At 37.7% G+C, this 13,474-nt stretch overlaps 1 protein-coding gene across 2 annotated transcripts; it reads right to left on the bottom strand.

Moving 5' to 3' along the window:
• Position 1: 1 nt before the first annotated feature.
• Positions 2–12,962, bottom strand: neil3 (nei-like DNA glycosylase 3). Of its 2 annotated transcripts, none has more exons than XM_008421059.2 (10): positions 12,732–12,962; positions 11,718–11,827; positions 8,358–8,492; positions 7,771–7,984; positions 6,970–7,044; positions 6,708–6,874; positions 4,186–4,349; positions 1,557–1,971; positions 1,076–1,250; positions 2–969 (listed from the first exon to the last, which is right to left on the bottom strand). In XM_008421059.2, exons 1-10 carry the CDS (start codon positions 12,834–12,836, stop codon positions 787–789), a joined length of 1,743 nt encoding a protein of 580 aa, XP_008419281.1. In that variant the 5' UTR covers positions 12,837–12,962; the 3' UTR covers positions 2–786. The 2 variants fall into 2 exon arrangements, with proteins under 2 accessions (XP_008419281.1, XP_008419282.1); XM_008421060.2 differs by having other exon boundaries at positions 12,786–12,962.
• Between the last annotated feature and the right edge of the window lie 512 nt (positions 12,963–13,474).

Here is a 13,474-nt window from a genome sequence, read left to right as displayed (position 1 = left end):
ATTACAAGATGAATCTTTATTCTGATGATTTCGTTTAATAAAACAAGTATAAAAACACACTAATAAAAAAATTACAAAATAAATGGAAGTATATTAGTTTTTATTGGGTCATAATCTGAGGATGGATCATAATCAGATGTCATCATCAAACATTTAATTAATTTCAAATTCACACCACAAAGAAACTAATGATTATAGATTTATTCAAAATGTTTCACTCTGTTTTTTATATGTTTATATATTTTAATATTGCATCAGACCTGTAAAAGTAATTAAATATTTTTTTGTTAAATACTTACAGAGAAGTCACCAACACTCTGCACAAGGAGGGCAACCAACAAAATGTTGCTCCTAAAGAAGCTGACTGTCAGGACTGCAGGATTCAAGCATACTAATGAAACTGAAAGTTTAGGGGAAGGAAAAAGTGTGGTAGTAGAAGGTGTGACATCAGTAGGGAGAGTGCAGGTCCTTAAAGACTTTCAGAAAACATTGACTGTAACTGAAGTCACACAGATGAATCCATGACATGAACAAAAACTGAACTGTGTTGAGAACCAGAGACATCATTACATCTGAAAGATTCAACTGGTTTCAAAGTCTTTCAAATAGAACAAAGTAAGTTTTGCATTTCAGTCTTTTTGACATTTTCAAAAACTGTAAATGACCAGGAATATATACCTTATAAGCATGAAATATCTTAGTTTCACATTTTGATTTCAGTGACTGAAACAGAGATTTTCTATGGTTTTATAATGTATTGAGATGCACCTGTGAGGCTTTGATGACTTAGCAGCCAGGGAGGATGGAAAGTCCTGGTCTGTTCTCGGCCCACTGGAAAAAGTCGCATTGTTTACCCTTTTGAAAGCTGCAGGTGTAGAAATTCCTGCCATTGTTTGGACCCAGCTTCAGAACCGTCCTCATTAAACAGCGTTTCCCATGGTGACAAAAAGGAAAGTGCAAATCAGCCCACTGCAACAGCGGAGGGGGAGAAAAAAGTTGTTTCTTTAGTTTTAAACTTCTATTGTGGACAAGTTGAAAGAAAACCCAACAAAAAGAAGTTAGTTTTCAGTGTCACCTGAAAGAAGTTGCACTTGTTCTCTCTTGGCAGGGAGCAGGAATAAAACTGTCGTCCTTTATTCTCGCCCTCCTTGTGGACCACTCTGAGGACGGTGGGACGGCGATGGGATGAGCAACAAGGGGGACTGGGAGCAATGGAGGCTGCAGTGTTTGCCGCCTGTGTTCTGCACACACTGACAGGAGAAGAAAGTCTTATTATTGTGAAATATGTTGCAGATAAAACACAGGAAATGCCTGTCACATCAACACTTATTAGCAAGCGAGGGCCATCTTTTCAGCCGCATGTAACAATGTTTGTTGGCAATTATTGTATATGGCCGCTGCAGTGCCATGGCGACACGTTTTTGAACATTTTTTTAACAACGTTGCAAAGAATCTTTTCCTTAACTCATCTGCCTGAACTTGCAAACAAAGAGAAAAAAAAACTTATCTTATTATAAAGTTGTTCATTATTTGGTGTAGGAAGAAGTTCAACTCACCCTGAGTTGGGGGCTCCATTTTGAGCTTTGTTACTGGGAGGGGGACTGTGATCAATTCTCATTTTCTTGGAAGGGTGACTGTAGGAGGCCAGTGATTCCCCCTTGGAGAGCTCTGCACTTTGCTTCTGCCAGCCACCAGAGGCATAATTGGCGCTTGTTGTCCCTTGGCAGAAGCTGTTTTTATACAAACCTCGTTCTGCCGCCAAGGAATTCAAATGACTGCCGGCTGGGGAGAGCGGGGACTTTACAGGCTTTGGCTTCTCAGTCATGTCGGAGAAAACGAGGGTGGAAGTCCCGAACGCAGACCTCCAGTTGACTTTGAGCTCCTCTCGCGGCTTCCTGAAGGCGTTGCAGGGGTATTTAATTAAATCAGCAGTGAAGGGCGATGCTTCAGTGCTAATGTCGTCTTTGTGAACTGTGGAGATGGAGCCAGAGTGAGAAACTCAATTTATGTTCAGCAGCTGCAGCTCATTCTGATGCACTGGCTGCTCTCAGTAAAATCCAGCTTGTTGTTAGCTTAAAGTGGTTACCATAAAATTTAACAGCAAGCAGCACGTCTGCCATGCTCTGCTTTCTAATAAAAGCACCATAATCTATAGAGATGCAGAAATTGAGCCAAATATTTGAAAATCTACCTGCTCTCAGTAAACAAACAATGAACTCAAAGTCAAAAAGAACAAACAGAATATTTATCGACTCTGCTAATCAAAAACCTTCAAAACAGAATTTCTATTTTTATGCATAAGCCTGCATTTGTTGATGCACACAAAGTAGGATTTTAAAGACTTTGCACACAAAAAAATCCTTTAATCGGAATCAATATTACTGCCAGTTTTATGCTGATGAGCGAAGATAAAACCATTCTCCCAAAAAATCCCCTGTGCTCGTTTGGGATGGGGAAAAAGGCAGCACTCTTATAAGATTGGCTGGAATATTTACTCTGTATGGTGAGGACTGAAGTTAATAACTGCATTCATAAAATAAAAAATCAGGAGAAAAAATATCTTGATGATCTTTCAATGGCAGTTTGTTGAGCAAAGTGAAACATATTTACACACAACTTTTCTAAAAAAGAAAATCAATCTGAGTGGATGTTGCTGCCACTTTCTGATTCACAATGCTTGGATGTTATTTTAAAAGTAAATAAAACAGCAAAAATAAAAAATTATATGCAAATAATAATTTGTCACCTTTTTTAAACATTTAAACTTAAGAATCTAACAGAAATTATATAATTGATTTAATACTTGTAGCTTGTCAACTACACAGTGGACTCCCAGTAATCTATTTTTTTATTTTTCTGTGGAACATAACTACAAATGATTTGAAGAAAATCCACCTATTTACAGTTTTTTTTTTCCATAAAGCAATTTAAAATATTTGAAAGAAAGTGCAGTTTGGAAAACTGAAATGCCTCGATGCTCTTTGACACAGTATTGGCTGAAAAAGCAGCTAATCCAGGTGCTCCGTTCATTTTTCTTTATTATTGACTGGCTGAACCCCAAAGAGCAGAGATAAAGAAGACCTTTGATGTTAGCTTCTGTACTAGTGTTGAGACGGTTTATACCGAGTTTTATATTTATGTTTGAACTACTAAATATGCATGAATTAGTGTTTTTAAAGGAGGTCTCAAGTATTTGCAGATTTTAGTTACTCGCGGGTGGCCGGGTCCCTGACCTCCATGAAAACCTGGGGGTCACAATGTTACTGTGTTAAACATCGTTCATGTAATGAGATGGGAAATTTTTTAGCAGTTTTAAAATCTGTTTAACACCTTGGAGTACCTTCATACCAATAACCTTCCTGTTCCCAGAGCTCAGTCAGTCAGGTGGAGAAAAATATGTTTATTATCTTCAAAGATTTTAGAGGATTCCAAAAAATATGCAACCAGTCTCATGTATTATTCTCACTCATGTCCAGGGGTTTTATAAACACAAGCTGTTTTAAAGTCTGGCTTCTCATGGTTATTATTTTAAAACAGCTCAGAGCAACATTGTAAAAATCCTGATGATTACAAGAGCAGTTTCTTTTGTTCACCCCTCCTTTAGAAGTGAGAAATTCACTTCATGAGATGGGACTAAAGAGGATTTGTTGTGGCACTGATTGAATAAAAAATCCCTTAAATTCAAAGCTGTAAAAATGAAACTGCAGCCCCACATAAAGCAGCTGTGAACTGATGCTATTCAGCTCTTCAATCTGCTGTGATCTTAAAAAAAAAAAAAAAGAAGAATTGATGTATTCCAAATCGAGCAGCATGGTCTCAAAGAATTGAAGCCATTCAGCTGTAGTTTGGCTGCTGCCGCGGCGACAGAGCGAGGACGCGTCTTTCTGAGCAAAAGTTCAGTGCATCCGTGAGCGTCTGAAGACAGCCGGAGGAAAATGACCAGCTGACAGACGTGGTCATTATTTGTGGAGCAACATACGGCCGCTCTCATCACAGAGGAGTCCGCCCAGTTGACTCCGGTTGCCACTGCCTCTCAAAGCATTGAAGCATTCACGTCAAATTGCATGTTGTTATTCTGCTACACAGCAAAAGAAAACTTGCTCTTATTTTATCGCTTGTTAACAAAGCTATTCTGTCACCCCATTAGATAATGTGACAGTAAAAAGACAGAAAATGTTCACTCACCCTCAGGTTTTGGAGTGAGGCAGGCATCACAGGCTCTGGCTTCTGGCTGGTTGATGAGCGTGCAGAGTTGACAAGCCCAGTCATCTTCCTCCTTCTTAGCCACATCATTGCTGGTTCTGTCGTGAAACGCCCAACCGATGAGGCTGTTTCTAACTGGGAGCGAACTGGGAGAGCAACACAGAGCAGCCGAGGTGATTCTGGTAAGTCTCTGAAGCTAAAATGGACATTTTACACCTCTAAAGACTAACAGAAAAATGTGCTTTATGTTCTTTGCTAAAGGTAGTTGCTATAATGTAAACAGAGCATAAAAGAACTACAGCATTTTCTTCCTTTGCATCAAAAGGCTTATGTCCATAACCTGTAATACTTTTGTTCAACCTACAAAAGCAAATCAAAGCACACAGGCTAGCCATTTTTTTTTCTAAATCTATAAAAAAAAATCTGATATACCAGATTTAGTATTTCAGGTTAATATTTACCATATAAAAATAAGTTAAAGGTGGAAAACATTTAAATCTCCCTAAGTCTGAATGTGATTTAATATAAAATACAACTTTTACTTTTTATTGTATTTTATAATGATGTTCTTTTATTTTCAAAAGAGAAGATTTCATTGAACTGATGGATATGAAAGATTCAACACAACTAAAACAGCAGCTTTTAAAAGAAATAATGGGAAATCAGAAGGAGAAGCTCATTTCAGTAATGAGTGGGTGGTAATGATAATGATCATAATGACTTCTTCATGCATCCATTTTACTAGTATTGCTTCATTTTATGTCAGAGTTGTTTTTTTATGAGTCACAGAAAAAGATTTTCATAATATAAAAATCCAAGTAAGCTAAAGAAGGATACAGTAATTAATGTTGCAGTTCAAACATTGGATGCAGATATGAACGAACACAATGTGTTTTTTAAAAAAAGAAGCTTTTTTACATAAATGTTCTCACTCTGACATGAAGCTGGGGTATGTTTGACAAAAAGGCAAATCTTCAGCGCCAACCGTCATGGAGGAGGAAAGAAGCAGCGGCTTTGGAAAACTTCTCACAGATTGCTTTATCAGCTGTGTAATGCATTGTAAGGGCTTTGCATCCTAACCCCTGAAAGCTTTGCTCAAACACAGCCCAGGAGGTGTTGAGCCTGTGCCCTGTCTGGCAAACACAGCCTTATATGCGCATTAATTCTCACCCCATAACACTTCCCACTCCCTGCCAAGCCCATCTGCCTGCAAAGATGGCCTCTGTGAATGTGAGCCTAACATCTAAAGCGTGGCGCTACTTCTGCAAAGTTAGGGTTTGGAACTCAGATCTGGCTCAGCCGACGCTTCCTGCTGTGTGGGTGGTTCATATTTCTGATAAAGACGACAACAAGATGATTTCAGGCTTTTAGGGTTCATTGGACCAGTTTCCAAATGGGAAATTACGTTTCTGGCATCAAAATAAGATGTCACAAAATATTTCAGGGATACAATCAGATTTTCTGCATTTCCCTTTTTTTCGTGTGAAAACTGCTAAAAATAAATAACTATAAAAAAAAACAGCTATCGAGCGCCACAATGAGAGCTCACATCACACTGACTGTAAAATCTCTGCAGTGGCTACCTGTGTATTTTACTGTTTTTCTTAATTAAGTTTATTTATTGTTCAATTTGCTTTTATTCTACCAGTCCAGCAGAGCCCTGAAGGATTTTATTTGGACCTGAAATAATAAAAAATAAATAAAACACACCTTATTAACTCTGGCCATCAGCTCTGGAACAAACCTGAGGGCAGCTCAGAGTGGTGATGCTTTTTATAAAAAACAAATATAAAAATGTTTTAGCCTGGCTTTCACCTGAATTTCAGAAATTTGGTTTTATTTTATTCAGCTTGTGTTGCATATTTTCCTTTTTCTTAGTGTCATCAGTAATATTCATCATTTTAATTTAGTTTTTACCACTACTTTGGATTTCACCATAACTGAAGCATCATTTTATTTCTAAGTATTTCCTTTTTTTTTTTTATCTTTAAGCGGTTTGCTCATCTCAGTCCCTGATGTTTCCTCATTTACATTTGCAATTGTACTTTTTTTTAGATTTTCTTTAAATGCAGCATTTTAAAAATGAATTTTAGTTGTGTTTGCATGATTGATTCTTTCTGTTACATTTGATTATACTTATCAATCACTAGAAGACATTGATTGATTGATTCATTGATCAATGCAGAGGAAAAGGTACATGTGACTTTTCGACTGGTAGTTTTTCTTACAGTCCAGCTTTTCCATTTTGGTTTCTTTGCTGATGCATTTTTATTAAGAACTAAGATTTTATATTATTATAAAGGAAAAAAATGTGTCGAGAACTTTACCGCCAGGCTCTCTATGTATATGTTTGTTTTGAAGCCACAGAGAAACCAAAAGGTAACCCTGCCGTGTCGCTGCACGGAGTAACAACCAACACCCCAAACCTTCAAACAAGCAGCTTTTACAGGCATGCAAAACAATAGTTTCTCCGTCAAAGTGCCAAAAGCCTACAAGGACGCTACCTGACGTCCAACCCGGTGGGATCTCCCTTCTGACAGCGCTCACAGAAGTACGTCATCCTGCCGTTGTCTCCGAGACGACAGACTGTAATGACATGGGAGCACTGGCCACAGTGGGGACGCTTGTAGACTTTGTAATGCTTGTAGAGGGGAGAGCCAGATTTGCGACACTGAGAAATATGAAGAAAAAAAACAAGATTGTCGAAGGTAAAAGAAAATTACAAGTAGCTCTTAATAACAGCAAATTACTTATGAAATGACCAACCTTGTAAAACAAAAGAGTAAAATCACGAGTCATCTTCACTAAATGGTGGATTTGCACGTCTGTCAACTGTTGAACCTACAAATGAAGGTTTCCATGGAACAACAGAGACATTCAGAGTCAGCAAAGCTACACAAACACTTAAACCATAAAGAAATAAAAAGATAGATATGGAGAAAGGCAGAGGTCAATGATTCAAAAGATGAAAACTGCGTGTTGTATATTCATGGGGATTGCAGCAACTTTGCATAAGAGAGAAAAATATATTTTTTTGCTCTTTTAGGGACTTGGAGGCTTGATAATGGAGCAGAAGCTTATAAACATTAGGCAGCCCCAGGAGAAGACGGGGCTAAAAGTCCGAGATTAATGTTTTGGTCCAGCGTGCCGATACACTCTGAGGAGGCCAGACAGCCTTGTACAGCAAATCCTCAAGTAATCGTTGAGTATTAGAAGTTTTCACACCACGAAGCATCTCATCAGTAACAGATAGGTCAATGAAGTTCTCAGTGTGATCCTCATCAAAATAACAACTTTATTAATGTTTATTTAATAACTCTATGCAGCTAACCGTAGGGAGAATCCTCTTGGGTCTGTAGGCAGTCATATGCATTCAAAGTGCACCAAAAGATGGGATATATGTGCCGCAGTGCGCTTGTTTGTCTTATAGCCTTTTCACCTTCCTCATTTCCATGCGGCACTCAGAAATACATGAGCTTCCGCTATTCTTCCCTGTGAGTGTTGTCTTGCATTTTTACCCTCATTTTTTATTCCTCTGCTGAACACAATCCATCATCTCTTCTATACCTTCACGGCTGGGTGGAGGCCTGAGTCAAACAGGGCTTCGTTTTTAATGATGTTGCCGACTCCCGGCATGACGGCTTGGTCTAGGAGAACGTCGCAGAGCATCCTGCTACCCTGGCTCCTCACCGCCTCCTCGGAGCGGGAGCAGCTGAACCTGGAGGAGCACACATCCAGACTCTCCATGGCCCTGACCTTCTGCTCGCAATCCTCCGTCAACCTGCAGGAAATACAGTTCCCCAGCACCAGGAGGATTTAGAAAATACATGGCTGCTGTTTTCACTCCAGGTCAACCGGAGCTCTACAGAGGTTATACATTTCTAAATTGTTTGAGGTTGTTTATTATTAGCCAGAAGAGCATAGGTGAAATTCTCAGACAGTACAAATGATTGTCTGTCTTGCTTCTGAGCATAACACATGAAAGTCTATGATCGGGACAAATACCGAGCAAAGAAGGCAGCATTTTTCATGCAACAATAGCCACTGTCTTCAGAAGCAGCCTAATGTAGGACATCCTCACTAAATCAGACGCATACCCCAAGGTGAACTCCTGTCACCTCAATCTATCTTGCCTCCACTGTTGTCCCCATTACCTTATTTCCACGGCGCTGTCATAGAAGGCCACGGTGTCGTCACTAAGGCGTATTTCCAGCGCTGCCGCAGAGCCTGCTGCAACCTTCCTCTGAGCCGGATTTATACGGATCGATCCATTCATGCCGAAGTGGATTCTAGATGTTGAGAGAGAGAAAAATGGAAAATGGTTTTAGGTGTTGAATATCTGATTTTAATTAGAGTTTGACAAAATAAAGAAATATGGTTCTGGGGGCTGAAGATGGAGTTGAAAAATAAGGAATTTTACTTATTTGTGTTAATGTTATCGACACCATCAAATACTTTCTTTCTTTACCATGACACAAACCACTCTGTAAAATCTGATATCTCAGTCAATAAAAATACACATTGGTGTGGTCAGTGAGGACAAACGGATGAATGAATTATAGATTGAGGATGTTTATAGAGGGATTGATGATTATGGATGGATGGATAAAAAATAAAATACAATTTCAGTAATTTTAAAGATTTCTTCATACTGGTGGAGTTCTGTTTTTATCAATCTGAATAACTGGCCAAGAAGATTTTTCACAAATAAACAAAACATGAAAAAATAAAATAAAATCAGCAATTACCAAAACAACACTACGACATGTTCTTACTATTGCTGCTGCCAAGCAAACACTGAGAGGATAATATATATTTGAATTAGAGACCTTCTAATTTCCTACAGAGAAAATGTTTCCTTCAAAAATAAGTTCTACTACCACAGCAAACATTTCACATTTTACCTCCACAAAAGATGCTATTTACAAGTTTAGCCTTTAAAGAACTTATACAAGGTTACTGTATTAAACCATTTAATGAAAACGCAAGCCGAGTTGCAGCAGGGGAAAAGAAACCTGTGAAAGCTTTGGAATCATTGGTATTTCTGCACAAATTACTTAAGTTTGTAAAAAAAGACAGAATATGAGGGGGAAAAAATTGTATAAATTGTTTTTGAACACTGAGTAAGGTGCAGACTGTGAAGCCTGAAAACCTGGGAGTTTCTGACTTTTCCCAGATGCCACTTAGAAGTGAGGTTTTCCAGTAAAGGACATCAAATTGAACGAATTACTCCCTAAAAAAAATAAAATATATATATATATATATATAAAAAAGCTGTTCCTGAAAAGGGAAGATTGGTTGACGTGAGCAAAGCCTCAATTACAGCAACTTTCAGTGGACCCGAAAGCACCTTATTCTCCACATGCTTGATGTTAGAAAAGGCTACAAAAGCTTTTCTAAAGAGCTAGGGTGTCATCGTTCCACAATGAGGAAAAAAAGGTTCAAATGGAGGAAATTCAGCACTTTTGCTGCTGCTGCTGTGAGTGGGTATTCTGCTAAAATCATAGCAACAACCAGACATAAAATCCTGGAAAAAGGGAGGAAATGCTCAAAGGTAATGGAACAAAAACTGCTTTATTCTGCTACCACTGCTAAAACTATCCCACACAATCGTCTGGACACGCTTATCCTTGCCTTTTCCTTTTACAGTGGACCCCCGACTAGTCACAGTTCAGTATTCACACATTTTCATTTGGAAATTATTGTGAGAAAATCTTGCTATTTGGAGAATTTTTTATAGAGCATATCTAAAATATTTGACAGATAATCCAGCTTAGAAAGCTGGAATACCTCAAAAATGCTACATGACACACTATTAGCTAATGTTTGCAAAGCAGCCAAGAGTCACATTTATTTTCTGGTCAAGAACAGAAATAAGCTTCTGTGGTCATGCTGGTTTCCACTTTGTGCATCGATACATTTTAAAGAAAGTTTTATTTTTGGAGCTTTATTGTGCTATAAAATTGCACTATGTGCCTGGAAAATTTGGAGTTTGAACTACTAAAATAAGTGTGTTAAGTGGAGATCTAGAGTGTTGATGAATGTTAGCTATTCGTAGGCGGCTGTGGTCACAAACTCTCACAAAAACAGGCATTGCCACCATATTAGAAAACCTAAAGTAGGAATACTCCGGTTTTTTTTTTAAAGAAAAAAAAGCCACAAAGAAAACACCTAAAAAATTGGACCAAAAAAAAAAGATCAGTACCAAAGTCTACAATCTGGTACCAAGTGGAGGATCAGGCAATGATCCAAAACCCAGCAGAACAGATGACAAGTAAAAAGCACATCCACCTTGAAAGGTCACAACCTTCATGTAATCATAATGGTGTGGCATGACCTGCAAACATCTGTTCATGTTCAACTCATACAGAGGGTGTCAACGGTGTGAAGGGAAGGTCCATGGTTTGAAGACACAGTATTTTTAGTCATTTATATTGAAACATCAAAAGAAAAAAAAACAAAAACTGAAATTTAAAAAAAAAATACCTACATTTACATTTATTTCTTCATCTTCAATAATTTGTCTTCCAAGTTATTTATAAAACAACTGCTCATCTGTTTTAACATATTTGAAAGAAAATTTTCCAAAAAATTAATTCTGAAAAAACAAAACAAAAATCAAAACAATAATTGTTCTCCATCATTAACTAAAAACCTAAAGCGAGACAATTGTAAACTAACACATTCCCTTGATTCTTGGCCTATTTCATTTAATGTCCACTTCTTATCATTTGTACATTTCAGATTCACAAATATTCCATTAAAATATACTAATTACCCCTGACCAATCATCACCAACTGGTAAATTCCCACATGGTGGGAATAATTCCCCAAGATACAGGAGGCGTGCAGTCTAGATGTCTCAGTCAGAGGGACAAACAACGCAGAAAAGAAAAACGGGTTGCTGTTTTCACTTTGAATCTCTTTATCCTTTTTTTTCTTTGACTTCCACGTAGACGGAGAATGACCCAGCCACTGGTTGAAGTGAAAACTGTTGATGTTTGAGTGAAACGAGGCTTAACTGAGGTAAAAACAGTACAAGTGTTTGTCTGTCAGGTCAAAGCAGCTCGTTTCCATAGACAGGTATCTGAAGGTCTTATTGAAAGATACATTAAATCAATAAATCCATAAACTAAAATAGTGCTGTCAAACATTATGTTATTTATGACCCATTAGAGGGAATATTTTAACATAACTAGGGGAAAAAAGTGCAGCCTGTCCAGAGAGAGATTTCAACATATGATCAGATGCAGGAAGCAGCAAGTTATGAACACCAGAATATATGAACATAAATTTGTAGCTCCAGACTTTGACTAAGTTGTTCTAACAGACGAATACGCTTTGGTATATTTAAGCAACATGAATTATCTTTCCAAGTCACAATTATGCTCTGTCACATTAACCTCTAATAAAATACACTGAAAGTTGTAGTTGTGTTGCACTGTGTTTAATGTGAAAAGGCTTCCAGGGTATAAATATGTTCCCACTGCAGAGACGTGCTGAGTTTACTTTACCTCAAGGCTCTTAAGCCGAAGTACATGAAGAGCTCCTTCCCAAGAGTTTCCACACCGGAGTACTGACATCCAGAGAAACTGTGGAAGACGTTCGTCTCTGTGTTGCTTTTCTAAGAAGATACAGCAGCTTGATTAACATTTAACACCGGTACTGAGTGACCAACTGCATTTTTCATAACCTTTCATTGTCGAGCCCTGGAAAAAAGAACAAACAAAAGCAGCTCACAGTGAAGCATTTCGCATTGCATTGTTAGAAAACTAAATAAATTGTTGTGCTGAAGTTATTCAATGTTAGAGAAAAGAAAAACATTTAGTTTTATTTTCAGCTGTGGTTTAGGATTTTGCTTATTTCTTAATAAAACTTACTGTCATAACATTTTTACTTCTTTATAACATGAAAAGTACTGATTAGCGCTTCAGCTTCTATTTTGTGCATCTGCTTTGTTTTCTCAAACCCGAGTGGCAGACAGCTGCTCACAGTGAGCCTGGTTCTGGTTCTGCTGGACATTTCTTCCTGTTAATGGGGAGTTTTCCTCTCCACTGTCGCTACATGCTCACCTGGAGGAGTGAATGCTGTAATCTTTTGGGTTTCCTTAGATAGAAAACATTTTTCACCAATTTGAGTACTTACTATGTTTGATCTTTTGGAATGGATGTACGACTAGACAAAATTTACTTTTTTATTGATTTTTTATTGATTGCATACTGATCTTAATCAATATTGCAATTAGCTGGGCAGTGTTATTAGACAATCCAAGAGTAAAATAAGTTAAATCTTTCCCAAATGTGATTAACAGAAAATTCCCTCAGCAAAAGTAGAAGTTACTGCCAGAACACCGCCTGTGGCTGAAATTGCCATAAATTGAGATATTCTCTGTAACATCTATTTTTCTTTAAAACTCCCAAGTCACTACGAGAAATAAATATATCTTCTATGTGCCATGCATTTTGAATTCAGCCAGATAAATGAGGTTATAGGATGAACCAATGTAGAAACACAGGCCCTCAACCTACAGCTGACGCAGTCAAAGTGCCCCTCACGTCCTTCACTTTCTGACCCGTTCGGACCTTCGAGCGGATCTTCTCTCCGTTCAACGTGCAGCCTGGACCTTCCACCATCCTGCTGAACACAAACCGGAACCAGTCGGACCAATTCAGAACCAGCCAAACCCACTAAAAGTTCGGATAAGCAGCTCCTAAGCGTTTGTTGACGTTTATTTGCCCGCCATACGATTCACAGGCGCGCATGCGTAGTGGGGTTCATAGTACTCCGGATGGAAATATTAAAGGTACAGTAACCGATTTTTCCGACACACTATGCTTGATAATCACCTTTTCCTCCGTAAAAATACATATTTTTTTGTTAAAAATACCTATTTTATAATTACACATCTACAAAAAATAAAATAATGACAAACGGCTAAAAATAATGAGGACATTTTCACTCGGTATCGTTTATTCATGGTTTTATCATACTAAGTATTTCTCTAACAGATTACTTTCATTTTCACTTATTTGTCACGTGTAAATGTTTCAGATGGTCGAAACATTTAAACGTCAGACAAAGTTAACCCGAGTAAACCGAAAATGTGGTTCTCAGATAATGACTTCATTTATTAAGATATATATTCATAATTTTTATTCATTTGTATTTGATCCATTTATGCATAATAAAAAAAGAATGTTACAATGAGCAAAGAAGCCGATTAAAATCCAATTTCCTCATCTTAATATTATATTACAAATGCATAATTCAT

This window comes from Poecilia reticulata, linkage group LG10 (assembly GCF_000633615.1).
Source record: "Poecilia reticulata strain Guanapo linkage group LG10, Guppy_female_1.0+MT, whole genome shotgun sequence".
Lineage (NCBI taxonomy): Eukaryota > Metazoa > Chordata > Actinopteri > Cyprinodontiformes > Poeciliidae > Poecilia > Poecilia reticulata.
The sequence above is the reverse complement of the archived record's forward strand: the minus strand, read 5'-3'. Positions and strand labels throughout refer to the sequence as shown.

Bases quoted from the DNA above. Each gene is read 5' to 3' on its own strand.
- neil3 (XM_008421059.2), bottom strand. From the start codon at position 12,836: ATGGTGGAAGGTCCAGGCTGCACGTTGAACGGAGAGAAGATCCGCTCG. The intron at 7,045-7,770 runs GTATAGAAGAGA...CTTCATTTGTAG, and splicing joins GCCTCCACCCAGCCGTGAAG to GTTCAACAGTTGACAGACGT. The intron at 1,251-1,556 runs GTGAGTTGAACT...TTCTCCTGTCAG, and splicing joins AATGGAGCCCCCAACTCAGG to TGTGTGCAGAACACAGGCGG.